General features: G+C 43.5%; 1 protein-coding gene across 1 annotated transcript in view; it reads left to right on the top strand.

Annotated features, from left to right (window-relative positions):
• Window positions 1–27672, top strand: part of ZNF277 (zinc finger protein 277) — a 101536-nt gene that overhangs the window by 4984 nt on the left and 68880 nt on the right. Inside the window, exons 2-4 of the mRNA XM_040343813.1 lie at window positions 16476–16677; window positions 26469–26557; window positions 27214–27296. Of these exons, the coding sequence (XP_040199747.1) occupies window positions 16476–16677; window positions 26469–26557; window positions 27214–27296 (374 nt within the window). The remainder of the gene's footprint in view (window positions 1–16475; window positions 16678–26468; window positions 26558–27213; window positions 27297–27672) is intronic.

Below are 27672 nucleotides of genomic sequence, written 5' to 3'. Positions count from 1 at the left end.
AAGAAAAGGGTTTTTCCAGTCCATGAAGTACTGGTCAATGCCATCAAAAAAGAATGGCAGGACCCAGAGAGGAAACCTTTCTTCTCAAACTCTTTGAAGAGGAGGTTTCCTTTTTCTGAAGAGGAGGCTTCAGTGTGGAACAAATCCCCCAAACTAGATGCTGCCTTTTCGCAGGTATCCCGACATACGGACTTGGCGTTTGAGGACATGGGGGTCCTTTCAGACCCCATGGACAGGCGGATGGATTCGCTATTAAAAAAGTCCTGGGATGCTTCCCAGGGGAACCTTAAGCCAGCTATGGCAGCAACAGTGGTGGCCCGTAATCTAGAGCATTGGCTCTTACAGATTAAGGCACATATTGAGGCCGGAACGCCTAAAGAGACTATACTTTCCTCTTTTCCAACTTTACTGAGTGGCGTGCGGTATTTAGCGGACGCCTCAGCAGAGTCAATCCGCATGTCTGCCAGGTCTGCAGCTCTATCTAATTCTGCAAGAAGAGCTCTCTGGCTCAAGACATGGCAGGGGGATAGCGCCTCAAAGGTTAAATTGTGCGGGATCCCCCTTACAGGAGACTTATTATTTGGGCCAGGCTTGGAGGCTGTCTTAGATCGTACAGCCGACAAGAAGAAGGCTTTCCCCTTAAAGAAAAAATTTGGGGGACAGGCAAAGAAAAAATTCTGGACCCAAAAGAAGGTGGAAGTCCCCAAACCTGAGGGAAAGAAAAAGTTTTGGGGACCAAAAGGGAAAGGCCGTGCCGGGGCGCTTTTTCGTGCTCCTGAACAGCCCCAAAAACCTCAATGACGGAGTCAAGGTGGGAGGAAGGTTGGGGGCCTTTCTCCCACAATGGGAGACGATCACCAGCAACCAATTTGTGCTGGGGATCATAAGGAGAGGGTACAGACTAGAGTTCTCAAGTCCCCCCCCATCCAGACTCTTAGTCACCAATTTGCCCCAGTGCAAAGAGAAATCTGTGGCTCTGATCTCCTCTCTTCAGGAGTTGGAGGATCAGGAGGTGGTAGTTCGGGTTCCATCGGAGGAGATAGGAAAGGGCTTCTACTCCCACATATTTGTGGTCAGCAAGTCTTCAGGGAAATTCAGGCTTATACTGAATTTAAAACCTCTAAACACCTCGGTCACGTACAAACGGTTTCGGATGGATTCCATCTATTCCGTGAGGACACTCCTCCTTCCGAACTGCTTCATGGCATCCATAGATCTAAAGGATGCCTACCTACACATCCCAATAGCGGAATGCCATCAGAGATTTCTCAGACTGGCCGTGAGGTCCAGAGAGGGGACGTTTCACCTGCAATTCAAAGCACTCCCCTTCGGGCTCTCCTCTTCCCCCCGCATATTCACCAAAGTGATGGTGGAGGTACTAGCCTTTCTACGTCTCAAGGGCATCCTGGTGGTAGCTTACCTGGACGATCTGCTATTTTTTGCAGACTCCCCGACACGGTTGTCCCAGGACCTCCAGGTTGCAAAGGGGATTCTGGAAAACCTAGGTTGGTTACTCAATCTGGAAAAATCCAGCCTGACACCCTCCCAAAGAGTCACTTTTCTGGGATATGTACTGGACTCAACCAGACAGATGACTTTTCTCCCAATAGAAAAAGTTCAGAAGGTGGACAATGTAATATCACTTCTTCAGAGCAGTGGCCAGCTTCCGATAAGGAAAGTCATGTCAGCTCTGGGGTTATTAACATCTTGTCTTCCTGCAGTGCAGTGGGCGGGTCTGCATTTCCGACCTCTACAACTGTTCATACTGAACATTTGGGACCACAAACCGGAATCCTTGGATTCCCTGATATCCATACCGGTTCACATCAAGAGGTCCCTTTGGTGGTGGAGGAAGGGGGCGAACCTTTTACAGGGCCTGGATTGGATCTCCCCGATCTCCAGAACAGTGACAACAGATGCCAGTGGCTCCGGTTGGGGAGCACACCTGGACTCCCTTCTGACACAGGGTCACTGGGCAAAAGAGGACTCGCAAAAATCTTCGAATTGGAGAGAACTAAAAGCGATAGAGTTAGCCCTCAAAGCCTTTCAGAAGGAGCTGCAGGGACAGCATGTTCGAATCAGGACAGACAACTCCTCGGCAGTAGCTTATGTCAACAAGCAGGGGGGCACCAGGAGCAAGTCCTTATGGGATCTGACAAAATCTATTCTCATATGGGCGGAGGCCAATGTCTTGTCCCTCTCAGCCATACATCTGAAGGGAGAATTAAATCAGGTCGCAGACTTCCTCAGCAGGAAGAAACTGAGGGAGGGCGATTGGGTTCTGAATCAAGAAGTTTTCAGAGCGATCACTCAAAGATGGGGTCTTCCGGAGGTGGATTTATTCGCCTCAAGAGAAAATGCCAAAACTCGGCTCTTTTTTTCCCTAAACAGGTGGGATGGAGCTCTGGCGGTGGACGCTCTGGCCCAAACCTGGAAGTTCTCCAGGTGTTATGCTTTCCCCCCTCCGGTTTTAATACCAGCAGTCCTGAGGAAACTGCAGGGGGAGAACACAACACTCATTCTCATCGCACCTCATTGGCCCAGGAGACCATGGTTCTCTATCCTAAAAAATCTATCGATAGAACCTCCTTGGATTCTACCAATTCGGGAGGATCTCCTTTTGCAGGGTCCAATCTGCTGCCCGCAGGTAGAGAGATGGAACCTGGCAGCCTGGCTTCTGAGGAAGAGCTGCTGAGGGGCAAAGGGTTTTCAGAACGCCTGGTTGAAACACTCCTAAGCTGTAGAAAGAAGGAGACGCAAGCCATTTACCAAAAAGTGTGGAAACGGTTTAACATCTGGTGTGCAGAAAGCTCCTTCAGTGTCAACAGCTCTGTGGCTGTTTTAGAATTTCTTCAAGCTGGAGCTGATAAAGGGCTGGCAACTAGCACGCTGAAGGGTCAAGTGTCAGCACTAAGTGTATTTCTTGAAAAACAACTAGCATTTGACCCTTGGGTCTCTAGATTTTTTAAGGCTTTGAGTAGACGGAGACCTGTAAAAACCTCCAACTTCCCAGTTTGGGATCTCTCATTGGTTCTTCAGGCCTTTACAGTAGAACCATTTGAGCCTTTAGACAAATGTAGTTTAAAAGTGATCACTCTCAAAACAGTATTTTTAGTAGCGATCACTACTGCCAGGAGAGTGAGCGAACTCGAGGCCCTATCTATTAGGGTCCCCTTTTTTCAAGTTTTTCCGGATCGCATCATTTTTAAGACAGATCCGGCTTTTCTACCAAAGGTAGCTTCTAAGTTTCACAGAAGTCAAGAAATAACATTGCCTTCTTTTTGTTCAAATCCTGTGAGGGAACAGGAACACAAGTTTCACAACCTAGACGTTAGGAGGTGTGTCCTACAATACTTGGATTACACAAGTCAGTTCAGGAAAGCTGATTCACTATTTGTTTTGTTTTCTGGGTCCAGAAAAGGGTCTAGGGCTTCTAGACGCACGATAGCCAGGTGGTTAAGGGCAGCCATCGTTCTAGCCTATTCTTCTAGGGGAGTAGAGCCTCCACAGGGTATCAAGGCTCATTCCACCAGGGCAGTAGCAACTTCCCAAGCAGAGTGTGCTGGTGCCTCCCCGGAGCAGATCTGCAAGGCTGCAACATGGTCTAGTTTTTCAACGTTTGTAAAACATTACAGACTGGACCTACTTTCAACCAAAGACCAGGCTTTTGGACGCAAAGTACTGCAAGCAGTTGTCCCACCCTAGGGTAAGGTGCTCGCTTATCCTCTCTACAGTACCTGTCCTGAAAGACGAACAGGGAAAAACGGGGTTACTTACCGGTAACATCCCTTTTCCTGGAGTCTTTCAGGACAGCACTGGTACCCACCCTCTTTGTTGTAGGGGATATTATGGAAACTCATCAGACGAGGCCGTCAGGTAAGATGTAATTTTATACTTTTATGACGTGTTCTTGTGTCTCCCCAGCTGGCCGGAGGTACTCTGGAAAAAACTGAGGAGCTGAGGGAGGATGAGGCTTAAATTCTTAATTGGAAGGCGGTGTTTCCTGTGAGGGGAGGAGCCTGTGTCTCTCTACAGTACCTGTCCTGAAAGACTCCAGGAAAAGGGATGTTACCGGTAAGTAACCCCGTTTTTCCCAGCAGCGCCTCTGTTCTGTGTTCCGCCTATCACGGACGTCCTCTCGTCCGAGGATGAGAAGGCATCTGTGATAGGAGGAACACAGAACAGAGTCGTTGCTGGGAAAATTTGTGTTCCGCCTATCACAGGACAGTCTGAGAAGAAGGAGCGACCCCCGACTTTGGATGAATTTTTTGCATCCAAAAAGTCGCCTTATACGCCGGAAAATGCGGTATGTAACTTGGAACAAGTACATATTTTGGCTAGCGTAGGGAAGGGTTAACACCCTTGTGTAACCTTGTTTCAGAAGATTTCACCTCTCATTCTGTCCCTGTGACAATTGGATTTTGAAAATGTTGGGTTGTCATGGAAACAAGGAGCGATGAGCAAGCTTCAGTGGAGACACTTTTTTCCCATGATAACTTACAGGAGAGAATTTCCCTTCCTAGGGGTAATTTCCTCTCACTTCCTGTTGCCTCCCTCCATTTATAAGTATGAGTCGTATGTAACTCAGGGACTGGCTGTATTACATTGGAGGGGTCACCCAGGAAGCCGTGTGTATGGCTGACTGTAGAGATGGTGTTCTTGGGGTCATAGTCGGCATTTTTCTTCCTCCAAACACAACGAGTCAAGTTATTGCCAAAGAGATGAATTTTGGTCTCATCTGACCACAGCACTTTCTTCCAATCTTCTGAATCATTTAGATGTTCATTGGAAAACTTCAGATGGGCCTGTACATTGCCTTCTTGCGGAGGGAGACCTTGCAGGCGCTGCAGGATTTCAATCCATGGCGACATATTGTGTTACCAATGGTTTGTTTGGCCATGGTCCCAACTGCCTTAAGATTATCACAAGCTCCTCTTGTGTAGTTCTGGGTTGTTCCCTCACTTTTCTGGTGATCTTCCTTGCCTCATGAGGCAAAATCTGGCATGGAGCTCCAGACTGGGGCAATCGTTGGTTATTTTGTATTTGCGAATAATCGCTCCAACAGTTGTCTTCTCCTCACCAAGCTTCTCTACAATCTTGTCCCCAACGCCCTCTGACAGATCTTTGGGATTGTCCATTATGCTGAAAATAGAATGGAAGAAAGAGATTCTGTGGACAGGTATCTTTTATACCAGGGCTCTACAAATCCTGGTCGCCATGGCGACTAGAAATAGTGTCCTGGCTTCCATCTGGGCAGGTCTGATCGGTGGGCCCAAAGAGTAGAGTAGGTTGTGTCCGCTCTGCATATGCAGAGTTGACATTGACCTGTCATCTGTCCGATCCGCTCATTGTGGCCCGCAACCGGTTACCAAGTCGCTCAAGTTGGCCTCGCTTTTCTAAAGGTTGGGCACCCCTGCCTTTTAAATAGTGCAAAAGGAATACCTGTTGATCCTGCCAAAAGTCCATTGAGCTCCTATTTTCTTTGCTGCACTGAAATCCCTAGCATTTTTATTGTCTGTCTCAGTTTTTCTTTGTAGAATACAAAACACCTCCCTCTTCTTAAATGGAGATGGGGAGGTTTTTCTGTATACCGAACGGGGAGCAAGCAGCCTAGGGTGACACTCCATAGATATAGTACACTGAGTGAGTGTGGTCATCTTAAGACAGGAAATGTGTTAGTGGCAGGTTGTACCGGTGAAAATAAAGGGAAAAAATCCTACACTTTCTGTACAGTGCAACCACTTGGTGCCCAGAGTATGTCATATGACGTCCTGGGCTTTGTGGTGGTATGTCTGAATGATGCCTGCAGCTACAGGCATCATTCTGATATTGCTGTTTTCAGCCGGCGATTCCCTACACCATAAGAACAATAATAGCGGCTGTTCCACCACTTGATCGTTCTTACAGGTTGGCGAAGGGGGGCGTCCTCCCGCTGCCCTCCTGTGCTTCTCTAGACTCACACCTGCGTTTGGTGAGTCGGAGAACGGATCCGTCGGCCCTGAATGCTGATCATAGAGATTTCCGGCAGACCAGATGGTCGCCGGAGTCTCTATGATCGTCGCAGGCCGGGTGCGATGTTATGACATCAAGCCCGACCTCTGCATTAAAAAAACGGTGCCGCCTCGGCTGTGAAGTGGTGATTTTTTTTTTTTTTTTTTAAGGCTTCCCAGACGTCCTGTCATGTCATATTCCTATTACAAGGCATGTTTACATTCCTTGTAATAGGAATAAAAGTGATCAAAACCTTTAGTTTGTTTTTTAGAGTGTCAAAATAAAAAAAAGTAAGTAAAATTAACAATAACATATTATTATTATTATTATTATTATATTTTTTTTAAAGTGCCCTTGTCCCCGTGTGCTTGCACGCAGAAGCGAACACATATGTTAGTGCCGCCCACATATGAAATCGTGTTCAAACCACACATGTGAGGTGTCTCCGCTAACGTTAGAGCAAGAGCAATAATTCTCGCCCTAGACCTCCTCTGTAACTCAAAGCATTTAACCAGTAAAAAATTCTAAAGCATCGCCTATGGGGATTTTTAAGTACCAATGTTTTGCGCCATTCTACAAGCGTGTACAATTTTAATGCGTGACATGTTGGGTATCTGTTTACTCAGTGTAACTTCATCTTTCACATTATGCAAAAAAATTGGGCTAACTTTCCTTCTTTTTTTTTTTTAAAGCATGAAACGCGTTTGCAAAATGTCTGCGCAATCACCGTGCAAGATAAAAAGTTGCAATGGCCACCATTGTATTCTCTAGGGTCTCTGGTAAAAAACACATATATAGTGTTTGGGGGTTCTATGTAATTTTCTAGCAAAAAAATATGATTTTTACATGTTGGAGCGAAGTGTCAAAATTGGCCTGGGCTTGAAGAGGTTAAAAAAAATTCAGCCACCACATCTAAGAACTAGTTTAGATACTTTTTAAATTGAACCTATCAGCTTGGTAAAAGTAAAAACCTGCAATTTATACTTTGGAATGCCAGTTATATGAATTTGTATGTTCTCACTGTGTTTACACAGTTTTTCCTCCTAGAATCCAAAAATATATCGGGCCAGATTCACAAAGAGATACGACGGTGTATCTACAGATACACCATCGTATCTCTGACTTACACTGGTCCTATCTATGCGCCTGATTCATAGAATCAGTTACGCATAGATAGGGCTAGATCCGACAGTGTTACAATGTGTTACACTGTCGGATCTTATTTTCGATTTAAAAATGGCGCCGGGGGCGTTCCCGCTGATTTACCTTGAATAATATGTAAATCAGCGAGATACGCAAATTCACGAACGTACGCGGACCCGACGCAGTCTTCTTACGACGTTTCCGTAGCGGCTTTCCCGTCGTATACTTACCCCTGCTTTTATCAGGCGTAGCCAATGTTAAGTATAGCCGGCGTTCCCGCGTCGAATTTGAATTTTCTAACGTCGTTTGCGTACGCCGATTCACAAACACGCGCGTCGCAAGTCACGCTCACGTCGAAACCACTGACGTCCTAGTGACGTCAGTGGGAGCAATGCAAGCCGGGAAATTCCCCGGACGGCGCATTGCGCATTTAAATCGGCGCGGGAACGCGCCTGATTTAAATAGTACACTCCCCCTAGCCGCGGAATTTGAATTCCACCTGGGGATTTAGGATCCGCCACCGCAAGTTTGGAGGTAAGTGGTTTGTGAATTAGCCACTTGCCTCTCAAACTTGCGGGAGCGGATCTTAAATCACGTAGATCGAGCGGATCTATAGATCCGCTGATCTACGTGAATCTGGCCCATTGTGTGTAAATGTTGTAGGGCATGGGTGCCCAACCTTTTGAAGAGCAAGGGCCACTTAAGCGACTTGGTAACCAGTCGTGGGCCACAATGAGTGGAGTGGGTAGATGGCAGCCCACTCGGCTCTATAGAGCCCACTCTACTCTCAGCACACCAAACTCGCAGGTAATATAATCTATTGCTCAGTGCAGGTAACCCACAGGGGTACTTCTCTGTACTTGTGGATCAGTTTGAAAGCAGCCCAGTAACCCCTGCAGAACAGATATGCCCTTATATACACACTCTGTGGGCTAGATTCAGGTAGGGGGATGTAAGTTTGTGCGGGCATAGCGTATCTTATTTACGCTACGCCTCTGCAACTTAGACGGGCAAGTGCAGTATTCACAAAGCACTTGCTCCGTAAGTTGCGGCGGCGTATCGTAAATCTGCCGGCGTAAGCGCGCCAAACTCAAATTGTCAAGAGGCGGGCGTGTTTTATGCAAATAAAACATGACCCCACGTAAATGATGTTTCTCACAAATGGTGCATGCGCCGGCCGTGAACGTATCCCAGTGCGCATGCTCCTAATCACGTCGCAAATAGTCAATGCTTTCGACGTTAACGTAATTTACGCTAAGCCCTATTCGCGAACGACTTACGCAAACAATGTAAAAATATTAGGATCCGACACGGGAACGACGTCCATACGTAACATTGGCTATGCCTCATATAGCAGGAATAACGTTACGCCGGAAAAAGCCTTACGCAAACGACGTAAAAAAATCCGCCGGGCGCATGTACGTTTCTGAATCGGCGTATCCAGCTCATTTGCATATTCTACACTGAAATCTACGGCAGCGCCACCTAGCGGCCAGCGTAAATATGCACCCTAAGATACGACGGCGTAAGAGACTTACGACAGTCAGATCTTAGCCTAATTTTGGCGTATCTTGCTTTCTGAATACAGAAAGAAGATACGCCGGCACAGATTTGAATTTACGCGGCGTATCAATAGATACGCCGGCGTAAATTCTTTCTGAATCTAGCCCATTGTTTTTAGTAATGAAAACTTTTCTTAAATAACAGTATTTTATTCCATCCCAGAGCAGGAGGTCGTGGGCCACATCAAAGGGCTCCGCGGGCCACTGGTTGGGCACACCTGTTGTAGGGACACTAGATTGTGAGCTCCTTTGAGGAGAGAGACTGATGTGAATGAATCACAGGATCTCTTAAAGTGCTATTCATTATATAAATACAGGAAACAAATACCGTAATCCCAGCAAGACTGAATAGGAGTATTTAATGAAGCTATGGAACTGTATTTTCAGTATGATAGGCAGTATTGGAGGCACATACACTGTACTACATCATGCCCATGCTCACCAACAGTCTGGATTGTAAGTTTTCTGCGAGTGGGAGGTGATCTACTGCACAAGCTATGAAGTACGTTGTCTGTTTTTATCATTTTCCCCTGAATCCTTTCTCTTATGTGTAACAAGGCAGAAAGCTCCAAGGCAACCGCTTCTCGAGGAGAATATCTTCAAATTCTAGTGAGACTGGTTCTGCTTCTAGAACTTGAAATAAACAACAGCAAATATTTTTTGTATTAATGTTAGCTCCTTATTACAGCACATATGGCCAGAAGTCTCTGGTGTAAAGATGTGAAATCTCTTTTTAAAGCAATGCTAGCAAATGTGTCTATTTGTGGATAAGATGAATAAGGAAGTGATTATTGACGGGGTTGGAGGGAAAAGAGCTGCTCACTGGTGGAGAGGAGAGTAAAGTGGTGTTTGTTGGTGTTGTGGTGGAGATTGAGTAGGTAGGTGCACATCAGAGCTTTTTTTTTAACGCCAAAGCGCCTGAAAAACGCCCAGTGTGAAAGGGGTCTTAGCAGCGATTTACTAGCGTTTTTCGGGCGCTGGCAGTGTGAAAGGGCTCTGAAAGCACTCTGGCTTTCACATTGGGATTGCAGATGAGGCTTCTTTCAGGTGCTTTACAGGCTTTTTTAACGCCAAAGCGCCCGAAAAACGCCCCAGTGTGAAAGGCATCTTAGAAGGCGTAACTTGATGCGGTGGTGGAGGATTAGGAGGTGCGTGACCAGGGATGGTGCAAGGATATCTGTCTACTTAGGCAAAGCTGCATTTTGACCGCCCCCCCCCACCACAACGGCAGTCCTGAAGCCATTTAAAAGAATAAATAAAAATGTCTGTTGACCCCATGTGGCGCTGACTAGTGGGGGACCAGACTTTTAAACACCCCATTTATTTTTAACCCTCTCCTGGCAGGTCCCAAGGGTTGTTCCCCATTTGGTGGTGAGGCCTGTCAGGCAGGGGTGTGTATTTTATGTTTGTGGTACTACCGTTGGATACCTGTATTGCTCTTTAACCCCAAATGTGGTATGTGCATTTTGTCACTCTGACCCTCTGTCTTGGTGCCCTGGGGAGTGGAGTAAAGGCTCTACACTCCCTCTGTTCTATATCATTTGCTGCCTGCCTGGAGTCTCATCATTACGAGTGCTACCCCCCCCCCCCCCCCAGGTCCACCGCCACAGTATGGTCTTAGTTAATGGTTCTTTCTTACCTTGTGCCTCATGTTTGATTTACATATCTATTATTTGTACTCTAATTTTGCTGGCTCTATTGATAGTTATTATGCGTTTCTCGTTGTTCTTACCTCCTGCTTCTCCTAATATTTTGTCTTTTTCACATTTTAGTTGCTCTACTCCTAGCACTCAATTCAGCCCTGAATAGGGTGGGCTCCTAAATGGGGACTACCGGTGCGTTGCCAGAGTCTTTGGCTTACCTACACTATTTATAATCTCTCCATCCCTTTCTCCTCTTTCAACCCTTAACCCCCCCCCCCCTTTTTTTTATCTTTTCTTATTCTCTTATTTTCCTTCTATTTCTTTCTCTGTGTTTTGTTCTCTAACTCTCGCCTCTGGGAGATCAGTCGATTGGGTTTATCTCCTTTGCCTTCATTGCCTTTGACAGATGAAGGCAGACTTTGCATCTGGTAGACCCCTGGCGGTTTCTACGTCAACAGGAACATGACTATTCCTTTTTTTCCCCGGTCCATCACACCTACTCACGGCTTGACTGTCACTTGATAACGCACAAAGACTTATCCAGAGTAGTGTCTACCTCTATCGATGTAATCCCTTTCTCTGATCGCACCCCAGTCCACATGACACTCCAACTGTGACCAGTAACTCAGACCCCTCCACCCTGGAGTCTAAATAAGTCTCTGCTCCAATCGAACGAGATCCATACAGAGCTCCTGACCACTTACGGGAGTATTTTTCCGTCAATGAAGCCTCGGTCACAAATCCATTTGTGGTATGGGATGCATTGATCAGAATAGGAGCGTACTTTAAAAGGGAGAGGTTTTGCCTTATGGAAGAACTTTTTATTCAGATGAGTAATCTGAAATGGTTTTTATAAGGCCACTCTTGCCGCTCCACCTATCAAGTTCTTCTTGGAGTTTGCAAGGAACTCCGTTCACTTATATTTCACAAAACAAAGCAAAAACTGGCCTGGGCACATCGTACAATGTTCGAATCCTCAAACAAACCAGGCACATTGCTTGCACGGGCATTGCGTGGTTCCCACATGAAAAGTTATGTTTCCAGCATCATGGCCCCCTCAGGAAGGAAGTTGTCCACTCTAAATCAGAAAAAAGGCCCCTGGCCCGATGGCCTTACCTCAACTTATTATAAGGCTGTTTTTGAGATGCTTTTGCGACCCTGCATTGTGGGAACTATCATCCGATGGGACTCCTGAACGCTGATTTGAAACTGTTTGCCAAAATTCTAGCCAAAAGGTTGCTCCCACATATCCCGAGTCTTGTCCATAGGGATCAGGCAGGCTTTGTGCCTCTTCGAGAGCCTTGCAACAATAACATTCGGGTTGGTGAACCTGATCCATGCAGCCAGATCATCGAACCAGCCTCTTCTCTTGCTGTCCACGGACACCGAGAAAGCTTTCATACAGGTAAATTTGACATGTATACAGTCCACCCTTGAACACATTGGTGTCCGATCCTCTATGTTGAGTTGAATATTGTCTCTATATTCCCACAGCCATGGTTAAGGTGAATGAGATAAGATTTAATTTCTTCAATATTCATAACGGCACAAGGCAAAGTTGTTTTTTGTCCCCTCTGATATGTATACTCTCTTTAGAGCCCTTTATGTGCAGGGTGAGGGCAGACTCTGCACGAGGTGGCTGCATTTACGGATGATCTTCTTCCGTTCCCCCCGATGGATCACCTTGCTTCTCTCCCGAACTGCTGCAATCCCTGCAAAAGTATGGCACGCCTCATTATTTAAAAAAATTATTCTGTCCAAATCTTCCGTTCTCAACGTTACGGTGGATAAGGATATGGTCCAGTTATTGTGTTTGTTTCCCCTCCACTGGGCAACTAACTCTATACGCTACTTGGGCATTGACCTCACCTCTGACACCCTCCAACCTGTATTCGGCGAACTTTGCCCCACTGCTTGTTTGTCTTAGAATTGATCTCCTCCATTGGCATTCACATTACATTAATGTGGTTTGGCAGCTGTAGCGCCCACAAGATGACCTTGTTGCCCAGGGTGTTATACCTGATGCAGGGACTCCCCATCCGCTTTCCTCCTGCATTTTTTTTAAGCGAGTTAGCTCTTTGTTTCGAGACTTCGCCTGGTCTCATCACAGGCCACATTAAACTTCAACTTCTCACTCTCCCGAAGTGTAGGGGTGGAGTGGGCATCCCTGATGTGAAAGCCTTCTACTCGGTGACGCATCTCACGAGACTGGTGGATTGGCACTGCCACGCAGAGGTGAAAAATTGGGCTGCATGGAAATAGAAGACTCCAATGACCCAGTTAAGATCTAAGGCCATGGCTCACATTATCTCTGCCCAAAGCCCTAACGGATTACCCCACCTTAGGCAGTACACTGTTTGGTGGCTATGGATGCCTTCCGACACTCTTCAGTGTCGCCATCACCCTCCCCTATGATACAGATTCTGGGCAATCTGGAGTTTGTACCCGGCCTTCAGAACCCTCACTTCCGGCGAGTGGAGGGCTTCATCTCTGCGACTTTGTGGGTCTGGATGGTCAACTTTCCTCCTCTGTCTGGGTGTCTGCCGCAGACTCCTGTTGGACTTCTGGAGTGGTCTCTTCCAGCTGCATACCCTTTTCGCAGTTGTCTGAGGACACCAGGCATATATCAACAGCTCACGGAATTGGAAAACATTTGTCACCGAGGGGAGCCAGTCTGCCATAGTCTCTCGACAATCTTAACCATTTTGATTCGACCAGAGGAAGGCTTTGTCCCCCTATTTTTGTCCAGGTGGGAATTGGACCTGCAAACCCAATTCACTGACTCCCAGAAGGAGAAAATCCTTAATTTTGCACAGAAGTTCTCTATAGCTACCAGAGTCCAAGAGACCTGCTACAAAATTCTGACTCGGTGGTACAGAGTACCTACCACTCTGCAGGGTCTTCCCTCAAGTTCCTAGTCTGCATTGGCGGTGTGGCAATGCTGAGGGTACAATGTTGTATATATTTTAGGACTGTCCTAGGCTCGGACCATTCTGGGCAGGAGGTGACCGGCACGATAAAGCATCTGGCAAATGTCGACTTGGAGGGGAATCCTGCTGCTTGCTCCATCTTTCACCGCGACAGATTAAGAAATACAAGGCCTCCCTTACAGTCCAACTATTGATCGCGTCTGAGGAAAGCTGAGTGGACAGAGGTCCGCTAAGCTCCCGCTGCCCTTCCCAGCACCACCTCCCATGTGAAAAGGTGGCACGTGGTGGTGGAAGCCTTTTGTATCACTTCCACATGAAAGCCGACAGTTGGCTTTACTAAAGTACACACACACAGTATGCAAAAAGACACGTCTGCAGCACTGTAAAAATCTGAATAGGGAGGGATAAGGCACGCATGGCCTGGATCTGTGCAGTCCAACAAATGCACCCAATTCAATTCCTTTATACAAGCTATTGGATACAATTTCGGTGGCAGAGAAGGTTTCATGCATGGGGTCCATATTTTATTAAATGTTAGCATAGTGTTGTTCAGTATTGCTGTTCTCTCAAAGTCCATGCAGTTCATCATCATAATTATCTTTCTATATTAAACCATGTACTACATTTGTGTGCTTTTGTTGATTCTATTTCTTTATCTTGGTTAGAACAAGAATGGACATTTCTTTTTTTTTTTAGCAAATATTGTTATGCAGATTGTTTCACTTTCTGTGTGTCTCTTGTTTGTCGGTTACTTTTTTCTCTCCATGACAACCCTACCTATTACTAACAAACCACATTAGCCAGCGCGCCCACACTGTAAATAATGTTTATATATAGCTGGTGAAGATCACTCTACATTATCTGTTACTATGTGATTGACTTTTTTCCTCTAAGAAATACTTTCATAATTTTTAAAGTGTGGAGCCTATAGCAGTACACAGAACTGTTAAGCTCATTTTTTTTTTTTTGCTGTGACAAGTCAAAGCAATTCTATAAATAAAAAGCATTTTGAGATGTATTATTTTTTTGTTAATATCCTCCTCCAACTACATATTTTGCAGCAATGTTAGAAATGAATCTGCCAATTTAGATTGCCAAATAGTCGGGTTATGTGATCATCTTGCATAGAATGTAACAAGGAAAATGTCCATTTTATAGTGTGGGTTTTGCAATTATAAATGTAATGTAATATAATATATAATATTATCTAATATCTATATATGGGTATGTACAAGCTATTACTATTATTTTACATGGTTTTTATTTCTAACCAACTTTTTATTTATGTCCAAGGATTTGTTGAAGTCGACATAATTAATTCAAAGGTACATAGAGGAGCACCCAGATCTAGATTCTTAAAGTGGATGTAAACCCTCCATACACCCAATGAAGTGAACAGCCTCAGATGATACAGAGATTAACCAAATCTCCCTACATAGGTTTTATATGTATATCTGCTGTCTTCATTTATATACTGTTTAGAAAGTTCAGATTTTGTTAGATTTCTCTTCCTGGTTAACACCGAGTGTGATGTCTGGGCATACAGCCAAGATAGCTAACATTGCTGATTGGAGGAAAGGCACACACCCCCTCTCACCATAGGCAGAGACTCTCAGAGCTGTTTTGTAATAGGAGCTGCTCTCTGCTACTCTATTTTAGCAACCTCCTTTGACAAAAGATTCAAGCTGCTTTTGTCTAAAAAGTAAAAAAATATGTCAGGAGTACTCAGGCTGATAACAGAGGAACCATTCAGAAGAGAGTTATAAGCTCATTGAAAAGAGATAACAAAATACTACAGATATATGTGCCCAGCTCAAATTTCATGAATCGGGTTTACATCCACTTTAAGTGCAATAGGCATTTTACAATTTTAGTTTGGATAGGTTATATTAGAACAAGAAAAACAAGAAAAAACAAGTCGGATCATTTAACACCCCCCCCCCCCCCCGTGCCATACAACAATATTAGTTTCAGTAAAAATGTGGAAACCAAAATGAACAAATCAAAGTGTGGTGCCCCCCAACATTGGTGTTCAGGGTACAAACGGCCCTCTACATTGATGCTTAGTGGAAAATTGACTCCTTTTTTACTGGCCGTTGTTGGTGGGAGAATATCTGCTCAAGGAACCCCCAACAACCACTTGAGGAGTCAAAGTGTTCCATGGAACCATGTCCAAGAAAGGCTGATCTACAGAATGCCCCAATCTTACTCTTCAGAAATAATCCCATAACAGAGTGAAACATGTGTTGGATATTTTTAAACACCTGATTGGAGCGGTGTGTTTAATCTTCCTTCACTGTAATAAATGGTTCAAGCTGTGGTGGAAATATAAGCAAAAATAGCTAAACTTTCAATACATTTTTGAGTCCCACTGGACTATATTTTAGTTTTTTTTAGCTAAACTGTTAGTAGGTGTTTTACATGAAATATCTGCAGCAGAATGGGGCCATATGTTCCAGAGGTGCTCTGGTATCCATCTGTAGAATATGTGCATGCTAAGCATCTATAGATCCAAGCTTGTTAATAGTTTTTAAAGTTGTGGTGGAGGATGGCTAATCCGGTGTACATATTGCAGGAAATAAGTTGTTTGAAACATCAGTTCTGCTCATAAAAAGTGTTTTAGGGACTTGCTGGTAAAGCAGTCATGAATGACTGTGTAAGGCTGGGTTCACACTACGGTTTTCCCGTCCGTCAGCCGCATACGATTTATATGAAAAAACGTATGCGGCTGAAAAGGACGGGAACGTATGGCACCGCACATATGTGCGTTTTCCATTAACATTAATGTTAAAGGAAAACGTATGCGGTTGCCATACTGTTTTAAAAACGACCGCAAAACCGTGGTTGAACACGGTTTTGCGTACGTTTAAAAAACGTTTTGCCAGCAAATCGTACGCACCCGGATGCATCCGAGTGCATACGATTTGCAATGCATTGTCTATCTCTACGTTTTCCCGTCCGTGGCCGTACGTTTTCAATACTGAAATCGTATGCGGCTGACGGACAGGAAAACCGTAGTGTGAACCCAGCCTAATACATCAGCCTGAACTTTTTTTGTGTGAATTACTTTGCAGATATTCATACTGCAAAAAGTCTGTTTGCTGACTTAGTAATGTAATGCAAGTGGTAATATTAGATAAGTGTTTTTTATGGATGGTGCATGTGATTCTTGATTGAATTTTACATCAAGCTTGCTTTCATTGCAGATATCAAGGACTGTATCCTGGAGTCTCTGTCATTTCCAGAAAGTCCAGGACCTATTACTGTTCCAAGCGATGCTGTGTATTTGCCATGTATGTTCTGTGAACAGCTGTACAAGGAGGTGGAAAAGGACGGACTACTCAAACATATAGTTATTGAGCATAAGCTTGTCATCGCCGATGTAAAGTTAATAGCAAATTTTAGGAGGTAAGGAACATGTTTATTATTGACAAACTAAAAATGTTTCACTGATCCAAAATTTTCTTATAGCATCATTTTGTATAAGGTCACTGAACCCCCCCCCCCCCCCTCGGTCCCCTCAGCACTTATTTTAGAGTGTGAATGGCTGTTTGTGGTCACACAGAAATTGGAAATCTCTAGCCTTCTTTCCTTTTGTTCTCTTAGGGCTCCTAGGATGGAGCAGAGTGATTCTGATTGGTCATCGTCGGCATATGACTCCATTGCCCATTCAGGATCGCTCTGATCCCTGAAGCCTTACAGAAAGAAGGGGAAGAAGAGCAGGGATTCTAAATCACTGGATAGCTGCATACACTGAGGGCTAATCCCTCACGAAGGTAAGTGCAGAGGGGACCGGGGAAGTGGGGAGGATGTGTAGGGTATAGTTCACCTTCACCTTTAAAAAAAAAAAAAAAAAAAAAAAAAAAGAACTAACCCTTTAATTTAACAAGATGATGTTATAAGAAAATTCTGCATCACTGAAAACTTTGCAGAGGTGGGGAGGGAGGGTGTGGGGCTTGGACACAAGTGGCAACAAAAAAATGATAGGGTTGCTACGAAGGGAAGCAATACATGGATCGAAATTTGGCCAGTTCAGCAGGGATAGGCTAAAGTATGATTCATACATGGGCAGGCAGAATCGCCTTGTGTACAACCAGCCTCTTGTCATCCCAAAGCCCTGAACTATCGGTGCCATGCAATGCTTAATACTGTAGCTGGGAGCACTGATCATTGTATTCTGATGGCAGGGAAGTCTCCCCGCTGCCAGAATCCAATGGCACAGCATGGTTGAATGAAAAAAAAAAAGAATAATGTATGGCCTGCTTAACTTTTCCCCACTTTATCTAAAATTGAAATCAAAAAAGTGTTTTTAGCCATAGATACTTTATTTGTGATGTTCAGTGAACTCTAAGCCAATTAAACACATTTTAGAAGCAAATTCTATTTAGTATCTTCTCCTTTTCCTTGTGTGTCGGTCTAGCTTATTTACCACATGTATTAATGTCTACTTAAATAACAATTTGCATCATTGGGCAAATCGATCAGTGAGCTGTAAATGCTATTTAGGAAAAAGTCAATCCTATTAAAAGCAGAACTAAAACCCCTTTTATCGTTTTCAGTCAAAGAAGCTGCCATCTTGGCCTCTGATCTTCAACTGCCATGGTGCTGCAACCAGTCATTGTATGGTTTTCATATGTTTGGCTGAGAGCACATCCAGTGTGACAGTTACATCGGCACGTGATGTAACTTTTTTTTTTTTTTTTAAATCAATGGCCTAATTCCACTTTACTTTGGAATGCCTAATCAATTTACCTTAGTCTGAGTTTTCTAAGAATTTATTGCATTCAGATTCAGTGTGCTTCTCATAGGGCTTCTGTGTTGTATAACTTCACTCCCATTCTACATTGTATGAGGAGATGTGATTGCAGTGAGATCATTATAATACACATGTTAAAACCAGGGAATGTGCTGGCCTGGATTTTAACAGGCTTTCATTGTATGCCACACTGAAGAAAAGAATCCCAGCAGCTCTAGAACCTGGAAAAGGGACCACTAAAGCCAAAGAGATACCACTTCCTCTACAGTGTTCCCCTCACTGCAGCAGGCAAAATAATCCCACTATTGCCAGGTAATGAGCATCACAAATGTCATTCTTAAAGGAGTTGTAAAGAAAAAAATCTATGCATTAAGGTGAAAAAACATTGGATGCTGCCGCCCCCGAGCCCCCGTTATACTTTCCTGACCCCTCGAAAGTCCCGCGCGGTCCCGAGATCCTCTTCGCTGCTCAGCCTGGCCGCTGATTGGCTAGAGTGGATGGATTGAGAGCAGCGCAGCCATTGGCTGGCGCTGCTGTCAATCACATCTTATGACGTGGCACGCCGAGGGGCGGGGCCGAGTGATACAGTGAGTGGCCGCTCGCTGTATCACATGAGCGCGCCCGCAATTACTCACCGCCATGCGAGCTCTCGCATGACTGTGGTCAGTAATTGCAGAGAGGACCAGAGACAGCCGCCGAGGGACCCCAGAAGACGTGGATCTGGGCCACTCTGTGCAAATCGAACTGCACAGTGGAGGTAAGTATCACATGTTTGTTATTTTAAAGCAAAAAACAAAAATTCCTTTACTAACCCTTTAAGACCAGGAACCTTGGTATCGATGATATGAGTATATGTCATACTGTGCCAATTTTTTTTTCTTTTTAGTATTTGTTACTTTACTATGTACCTTCTCTCTTTTCTTGAGAACAAGACTACATAATGATTGATAAATTAGGGGTCAAGAGCTTGCACCACAGGATGGATTTTGACTTTAAATACAAAACTCAGAAAAAAGAATTTCGCAGGAAAAGTTCTAGTGTGCACTGAAACCTTGCGTAATCTTTACCATTTAGGACCTTTAGTCCTAAATTATCAAAGTTCATAAATAAAAATAAATATAAAATAAATCCATGATTAGAAAAAAAACACAAGTGGTAGCTCTCCATAGAGAAAAAAAAAAAAGAATAACAGCGGTGCGTCAGACTAAGTGCAGCAGTCGATACTACAAGCTTTATTAAATAAACCGACAAATGGCTACTCACATTCACAGAAGCTCTATTCTAGAAATTCTTTGGTTATGCAAACCAATTGTTGCAGCAGCGGTCTGGGTGGCTGGTCTCAGACAATCTTGGAGGCGAAGATGCTGGATGTGGAGGTCCTGGGCTGGTGTGGTTACCTGTGGTCTAGCGTTATGAGGCCTGTTGGATGTATTGCCAAATTCTCTCCTTTTGTAGACGGCTTATGGTGGAGAAATGAACATTCAATTCAAGGGCAACAGCTCTGGTGGACATTCCTGCAGTCAGCATGCCAATTGCATTCTCCCCAAAACTTACAACATCTGTGGCACTGTGCTGTGTGATAAAACTGCACGTTTTAGAGTGGCCTTTTATTGTGGCCAGCCTAAGGCACACCCGTGCAATAATCATGCTGTCTAATCAGCATCTTGATATGCCACACTGGTCAGGTGGATGGATTATCTTGGCAAAGGAGTAGTGCTCACTAACAGATGTACACACATTTGTGAACAATATTTGAGAGAAATAGGACTTTTGTGTAGAAAAAGTTGTAGACCTTTGCGTTCAGCTCATGCTAAATAGGGGCAAACACAAAAGTGTTGCATTTTTATAATTTTTCTCAGTGTATTAACCCAAACTAGTGTGTGAGCATACACACCCCTGTATACAGGTAGGGAGCCTTCTAAGTATTGACACTGGCACATAGGTAGAGAAACAAATGCAATCACCAAGGACAAATATAGTGGGGGGTATATGTCTGTGGAGGGGTACGTCGCCTCATACTAGGCGGACAGTGCTGTGTTCATGTTTCGCATTAACAAATCATGCTTCTTCTGGACCGTAAAGGGTTATTTGCAGTGTTAAACCCTGTTCTAGAGAAAACATAAACTGAGTTCAAATCATAACATTTTCAACATGTATATTAACATACTATATACTCAAAAATAAACCTAAAGTACGTGCAAGTAAAATGCGTGGACCACAAGGGACAGAGCCAGTGGCAGGCATGGCCCCCCCATATGATTACAAGTAGAAATAGAGATACACCTATGTAAGTAACATATAAGGTATAACCCAAACACAAACAACCCTGTCTCTGAGTAATGCATAGAAATTAGACCTGCATAGTAGAATCAATGGTTATGTTAAACACTTACAACAAAGGGTTATAATATATGGGTATCCAGGGTTTATTGGGGGTAGCAACTTCATCTCCCCATAGTACAAATTGTAACAATGGAATTGTCAAAGAAAAAAGTCACAGCTCTATATACCGTAAATATTCGAGTATAAGCCGAGTTTTTCAGCACATTTATTTTTTGTGCTGAAAATGCCCCCTCAGCTTATATTCAAGTCTGAGTCTATCTTCAACTTTGTGCACCTGACCAGCCGTAGGTTCCATGGACCCCAAACTTGGCAATCGTGCAAAGTGTGTTGTCCGGGGGACCTATGGCCGGGGAGCACCGATTTTTCAAAGCCGGGCACCCCTTCCATAGACTCCCATGTTAAACGTCAGTCTATTCACACAGCGCCGGAGATCAGGTTGGGAGATTGGACACAGTGAGGCATGCACATGGACACAGTGAGGCATGCACATGGACACCCTAGGCTTATACTCGAGTCAATAAGTTTTCCCATTTTTTGTGGTAAAATTAGGTGCCTCTGCTTCTATTCGGGTCGGCTTATACTCGAGTATATACGGCATCCCTGATCATGTGCAGCCTCAATCTCCCATGCAGTATGCCGACTTCTTCTGTGCACTAGGACAAGGCTACCTTAGTGGATCTGCCCTAATTATATCAGGAAGAAGCCGGGATATGTGGCTGCTCCCCTGTATGCCATGTTCACTGGCCAGTAAGTACAGGAGGCTGAAGAAAGGGAAAAATCTAAGCAATCTGTGGTTCCAGGATTACAGTTCTCTGCAGGGGATGGCAGCGGTAGCACCATATACCTTTTCTGTACATAAAATAACAGTTTTATCTTGCCAGAAATGCAGTGTCTGTCACTTTGTGAGTGAAACTAAAAAATATCAACTTGTGTTTTCTTCCTTCTGTAAATGACTGTCTCACCACCATACTGTATAAACATGTTTGCTGTCCAGAAATGGTGACACACATGGCTCCCTCCATATATACAGTGGATTAGGTGAGCACAGCCACCAGGGTGAGGATTAGTGTTATTCCCAGGATTATCAGGTGAAAAAACGGCCTGAAGATAGAAAAAAAATGCAGCCACCACAGTTGTAGAATTGTAAGCTGCAATATATTTTTGTTTTTGGGTTTAGAGGATGCCATTTAAGGAATGATCTCTGTTACCAAGTTTCAATTGGTCATATAAAATATTTTTAACTTTTAGAGAAAAGACCTTTCTTTTTAACCTCATCTCCAGATTCAAAAGCATTAGGGGAAAGTACATTTTATAAAGCTGTTTTTGAAAGTTCTGCAGTTGCCATGGAGAAGCTGCAATTTTACAACTACTTTAAAAAGCCTACTGATCATAGAATGATGCTTCCCTCCAAGTGCTGATTTATATTTACTAGCAAGCAAGTGTACCCATTTCGTCAGAAGTAGAAATGTAGGACTTTACAATGGCTCATTGGTTAGTATAATGGCTTTGCAGTCCTGGAAGTTCAGTTTGCAGCAGGAATACAAGTAGTGCTAGAGCATTTTATCATAGTAAACCCTCAGCTAGATGTCAGAGGAGCGATTAAACCACTAGTGGGATATAGATTTAAAACCTGCAAGACACCAAGGTATGTGTGGTGTATTGTGTGTTCTTCCCTTTTTTTTTATTTCTGAACAAACAGCTTAACCACTGAAGCCCCGGACCATTTTGTTGCTAAAGGACCAGGCCCCTTTTTGCGATTCTGCACTGCGTCGCTTTAACTGACAATTGCGTGGTCGTGCAACGTGGCTCCCAAACAAAATTGACATCCTTTTTTTCCCCCCACAAATAGAGCTTTCTTTTGGTGGTATTTGATCAGTGCGGTTTTTATTTTTTGCGCTATAAACAAAAATAGAGCGACGATTTTGAAAAAAATTCAATATTTTTTTACTTTTTGCTATAATATCCCCCCAAAAAAATAAAAATATATATATATGTGTGTGTGTGTGTGTGTGTTTTTTCCTCAATTTAGGCCGATACGTATTCTTCAACATATTTTTGGTAAAAAAAATCGCGATAAGCGTTTATTGATTGGTTTGCGCAAAAGTTATAGCGTCTTCAAAATGGGGGATAGTTTTATGGCATTTTTCAAAAAAAATATGTTTTACTAGTAATGGCGGTGATCAATGACTTTTATCGTGACTGCGACATTATGGCGGACACATCGTACACTTTTGACACCGTTTTGGGAACATTGTCATTTTTACAGCAAACAGTGCTATAAAAATGCACTGATTACTGTGAAAATTACAATGGCAGTGAAAGGGTTAACCTGTAGGGGCGCTGAATGGGTTAAGTGTGACCTAAAGAGTGATTCTTACTGTTAGGGGGCGTGACATGGTGTGACACATCGCTGATCGTTGTTCCCTATGACAGGGAACAAACGATCATTAACAGTGCCACTAGGAAGACCGGGGGAAGGTTTGTTTACACTAACTCTCCTTGTTCTTCAGCTCTGTGACCCGATCGTGGTACACCGGCGGCGATCTGGTCTGTGGGTCCCGCAGGCACGGAGTTCCCGACAGGGTCGTGAGTGGGCTGCTGGCGGCGCGCGCACGACCCACGGCTCGCACATTAAAGGGGACATACCTGTATGCCAATGTGCGCAGCCGTGCCATTCTGCCGACGTACATCGGCGGCCGGCAAGTGGTTAAGGGCTAGTTCACGCCACATGCAGTCCAATGCGTTTTTATTTTATTTTTTTCTGCATCAAAATCGCTTGGAAAGTAGGTTATGTTTTTTTTTTTTTTTATTTATTTTTTCCAATGGCATAGTTCACACCAGTGCTTGCAGTTCCAGAAAAAAAAGTAGAACATGGTGCATTTTTCCTGCACTGGACTATGTTTACCAAGTGCTTTCCCTCTTCTTACTTACTTAGCTGCTTACCTGGTTAGGTGATTGTCCAGCCCTTATATTTCTGCATAACTTCATAGGCTACACCTAGTAATGTAAAAGAGAGGTTTTCAAAGATGCTTCACTTTTTAATGGGGGTGGTTTAGGGCAGGAGACTTATTTTATTAGACAATGCCATGGGTTTGACATATGCTAACATCATGCTCACAGAGCAGCAATAGTTTCGGTGTTAGGACCTGGATCACATGCTGGTGGCACTGTGATCTCCAGAGCAGAACGTTGTATTTCTGGTGTCCGCCAGCAGATCCCAGTTATCAGTTCCCACCTGATGCTGGCTGATGGGAGAGTTTTTAGGTCCACCCCTACTAGTGCCTCTTGCTCCAGTGTTATGCCTTTTATTCTGATCTTGACCCTGAGTTTGCTGGTGCCCTGCATCCTGTGCCTTACTTCCTCTTATCTGCTCCGCTGGTTCCCCCTTCTCATCTGTTCCCTGCATCTCCAGTTTACCCAGTTTATCTGTGTTCCCCATTTTGTGTATATATTGTATATAGTCAGTTTGTTAGGCTTTCAGTTACTCTGTTGCACGTTGGATGCCAATTGGGGTATGGGTCGCTTCTATCTTTGCTGTGTTTGGATGGGTTACGTTTCACTGTAAACTTAATTTAAGAATACAGTACACAGTCTGGTCTCATTCTCCTAAGTGTAGCTACACAGCATCTTTGTTGCTGATTCCTGACACTTGGTTGGCTTACAAAATGCAGTATCCTTATGCAGGCAGAAAAGTAGGACACTTAAAGTGGAGTTCCACCCATAAATATAACATTACATCAGTAGTTTAAAAAAAATGTCATTAGTCCTTTACAAAAACATTTTTTTTTTTTTTAGATGCCTTCAAAGTGTTGTTGCTAGGCAGAATAGTTAATCTTCCCACTTCCTGCACCTAGGTGCTTAATGCACCGCACAGACTCCTGGGAATGTAGTGGGTGTAACCATCCAGGAGTCTGTGCACTCCCCAGTCTCAAAGAATCATGTGACTTGGACAGCACAGTTGCTGAAACCTGATCTGACACTGCTTGTGCAGCACTGAGCATGTGCGAGATCTGCAAGGCTGAAATCCAGGAAGTCATACAGTCTTACTTCATGATGCCTACACTTAAGATGGCCCCAGTCCATTTCTATTTTATAAAGTGTCTAAATGCTGTAACAACCTAACAAAACGGACCTTAGTTTACAGACTAACTTTACTAGAATACATTAAGCTTGTGTATTACAGGGGTATTTATATTTAAAAAGTGAAATTGTGGCCGGAACTCCGCTTTAACTATGCAAAAAGTGTACACACACATGGCTGTGTCAACAAACTGCCACAATAGTTAACATGGTCCAATCTTAAAAGTGCCCCCCATTATCAAGGATTTGCGCTATGGTAGATCTATGTAGATGGTGCAGTTGTTGTGGCTTCAACTGGTTGGAGGACTGAGAGAGCAGCAGGATGTTTTTGGGCTGTTGAGCCATGTTTTTTATAGTTTTGCCAAGCATTGAGTTGTTGGATTCCTTGTGGTAGAATTGCCAATCACATGCAAGAGCAGTACTAAACAATCAGGTGGACTATAGCGTTAAGAGGGATACTACAATAGGATATTTTCAATTATATTAAGTGGTCAGAAGAAAGCTTTGTGTGCTTGTTGAAACCCTTCCTAAGAGTTTAGCAGATATTGTTACTATTCCTGTTCTAAGCTATTCTACAGTAGAGGATCTACTGTCCAGTACATTCGTTAATGTATTTTGTACCTTTTCTATGCTTTTCACTTTGGACATACAGTATAATTGCTGGATAATAAATGCATCATCATAGAATCTTTCCAACATACACAGTATATGTTGGAAGGGGTATTACCACGCTATCAAAGGACTTCTGTAAGGGAAACTAAAGGGAAGGGAGGGGGGGATGGGAGAGTGGGGAAGGACAGTGAACAAACAAGGGGAGAAAAGGTAAAACTGCTGCGGCACTGCAAGTGTATCAAAACCCCAAATATATGAATAAAAAATAGTGCTGCGCTGTAGGGATAGGAAATAATAGTATAAATCTCATAAATACAGTGCTAAATCCAAAAATGAAATAAGTGCATCTAAACAGTGTAATAGTACACAACTTCAGTGATGCATAGTAACAAATCCAAGGTGAACTCAATAGTGCTAGGTGAATAAGACAGCAGGCGCTGCTAAAGCCAGAAGGCTACAAAACTATACACATAGGTGATAGCAAACATATAAACAGTGAAAACAGCATAAGTGTTCATGCAGGAGCAGCAGGCTGAACGCTACTGGAACGCATGTAATAAAGTGCTGGTGCCGGTGCCAAGTGTCCAAACATATAGTGCTTGCCGGGGAAGGGTTCCAATTTTCTTAAAAGTAGTGCAGATGTCCCCTTACTGTAAGGTAACAGCATAAAACAACTCTATATGGATAAGTGCAGCAACGAAATTTCAGGCCGTTGGAGGTGGCACTTTATTACATGCGTTCCAGTAGCGTTCAGCCTGCTGCTCCTGCATTAACACTTATGCTGTTTTCACTGTTTATATGTTTGCTATCACCTAAGTGTTCATGCAGGAGCAGCAGGCTGAACGCTACTGGAACGCATGTAATAAAGTGCCACCTCCAACGGCCTGAAATTTCGTTGCTGCACTTATCCATATAGAGTTGTTTTATGCTGTTACCTTACAGTAAGGGGACATCTGCACTACTTTTAAGAAAATTGGAACCCTTCCCCGGCAAGCACTATATGTTTGGACACTTGGCACCGGCACCAGCACTTTATTACATGCGTTCCAGTAGCGTTCAGCCTGCTGCTCCTGCATGAACACTTATGCTGTTTTCACTGTTTATATGTTTGCTATCACCTATGTGTATAGTTTTGTAGCCTTCTGGCTTTAGCAGCGCCTGCTGTCTTATTCACCTAGCACTATTGTGTTCACCTTGGATTTGTTACTATGCATCACCGAAGTCGTGTACTATTACACTGTTTAGATGCACTTATTTTATTTTTGGATTTAGCACTGTATTTATGAGATTTATACTATTATTTCCTATCCCTACAGCGCAGCACTATTTTTTATTCAACATACACAGTATATTTCAAGAATGTCTTCTTGATTTTTATGCTTGATCGTCTTTTTATTTTTTACTCTAGCTATGTTTTGTACTGGAAGAAAAGATTTTCAGAGCAGCCGATAACCGACTTCTGCTCAGTAATCAAGACCAACTCAGAAGCTCCAGAGGGTAAGTGAAGAATCTGGTAAAAATGAATGCATACATTGATACTCCTTTCATCCAAGTAGCTATGGCACTGTCCATAAACAAGGTCAACATTTATCGTATGTTATTTTCAATACATATATAGTGTGTTCATCTGCACTGTCTCGGGGTGATGCCTTGTTGTGATGGTGGTCCGTGTTCTGGCCGTACTGTTGATTCACAGTGCTTCCGGGTAGCTGGAGCGAGGATCGGTGTAGGGTCAGTGGGCTGTGCTCACGTTCGGAGCATGCGTGTTCCTTCTTCAGGCTTAGATTTTCAATACATAGCCTTGGAATAATTTGATACCCATTTTTTTTATTTTTTATATTTTATTATATTATAATTTTTATATTCCAGGCATTGTTAGACATAAAACTACGTGAAGAATTATGTTTACAATAGTAGAACAGTAGTGCTTTACCGCTAATGCTGCCTGCGGCTCGGTGTGAAAGGGGTCTTGCATGCCATTTTCCAGACTAGTTAACATAAATTGGAATCTGCACTGTTTTAAGGAGAACCAGTAAAGATGCTTTTCTTAAGCATTGGTTTTCTTAATAAAAATCTGCCATTTTTCTTGCTTATGTATGATATAAAGCTTTCACTGGGCTTTACAGTTATTGCATTTTTCCATCAATCCATAGAACAACAAGAACATTTTTTTCTCCTTTGTGATGTTTTACCTGAAGACCGTGTCCTACGGGAAGAGCTCCAGCAGGAGAGATTGGTAAGCTATAAATAGCAGAACCTCTTAACTTTAAAATTTATTGAAAATAATTTAAAATGTATCTAAACCAAAAAAATGAATGTCATATATTTCCAATTTACCGCTGTAGTGGCCTCATTAGTTTTTTGTTTTCATACTTGTTTTCCCTATTTTCACTTGGTGATCCAACAAAAAATCATTCATGCTCTTATTTTATCAATGCTTTTATTTCCCCTTCATTTTATTTATAAAGGGAGCCATGGTTGTCACACAGGTTGGACTTCAAACGTGTCTGCTTTTGTTCATCTCTATTACGTTGTGGATTGATGGGACTAGTAGTTTATATAATAAGAATAAAATTCCTTTTCTTTTAAGAGCACAGGAAGAGACAAGGAAA

The sequence above is a fragment of the Rana temporaria genome, chromosome 3 (assembly GCF_905171775.1).
Source record: "Rana temporaria chromosome 3, aRanTem1.1, whole genome shotgun sequence".
In the NCBI taxonomy this organism is placed as follows: Eukaryota; Metazoa; Chordata; class Amphibia; order Anura; family Ranidae; genus Rana; species Rana temporaria.
Note: the sequence above shows the minus strand (reverse complement) of the source record. Positions and strands in the feature narration are given on the sequence as shown.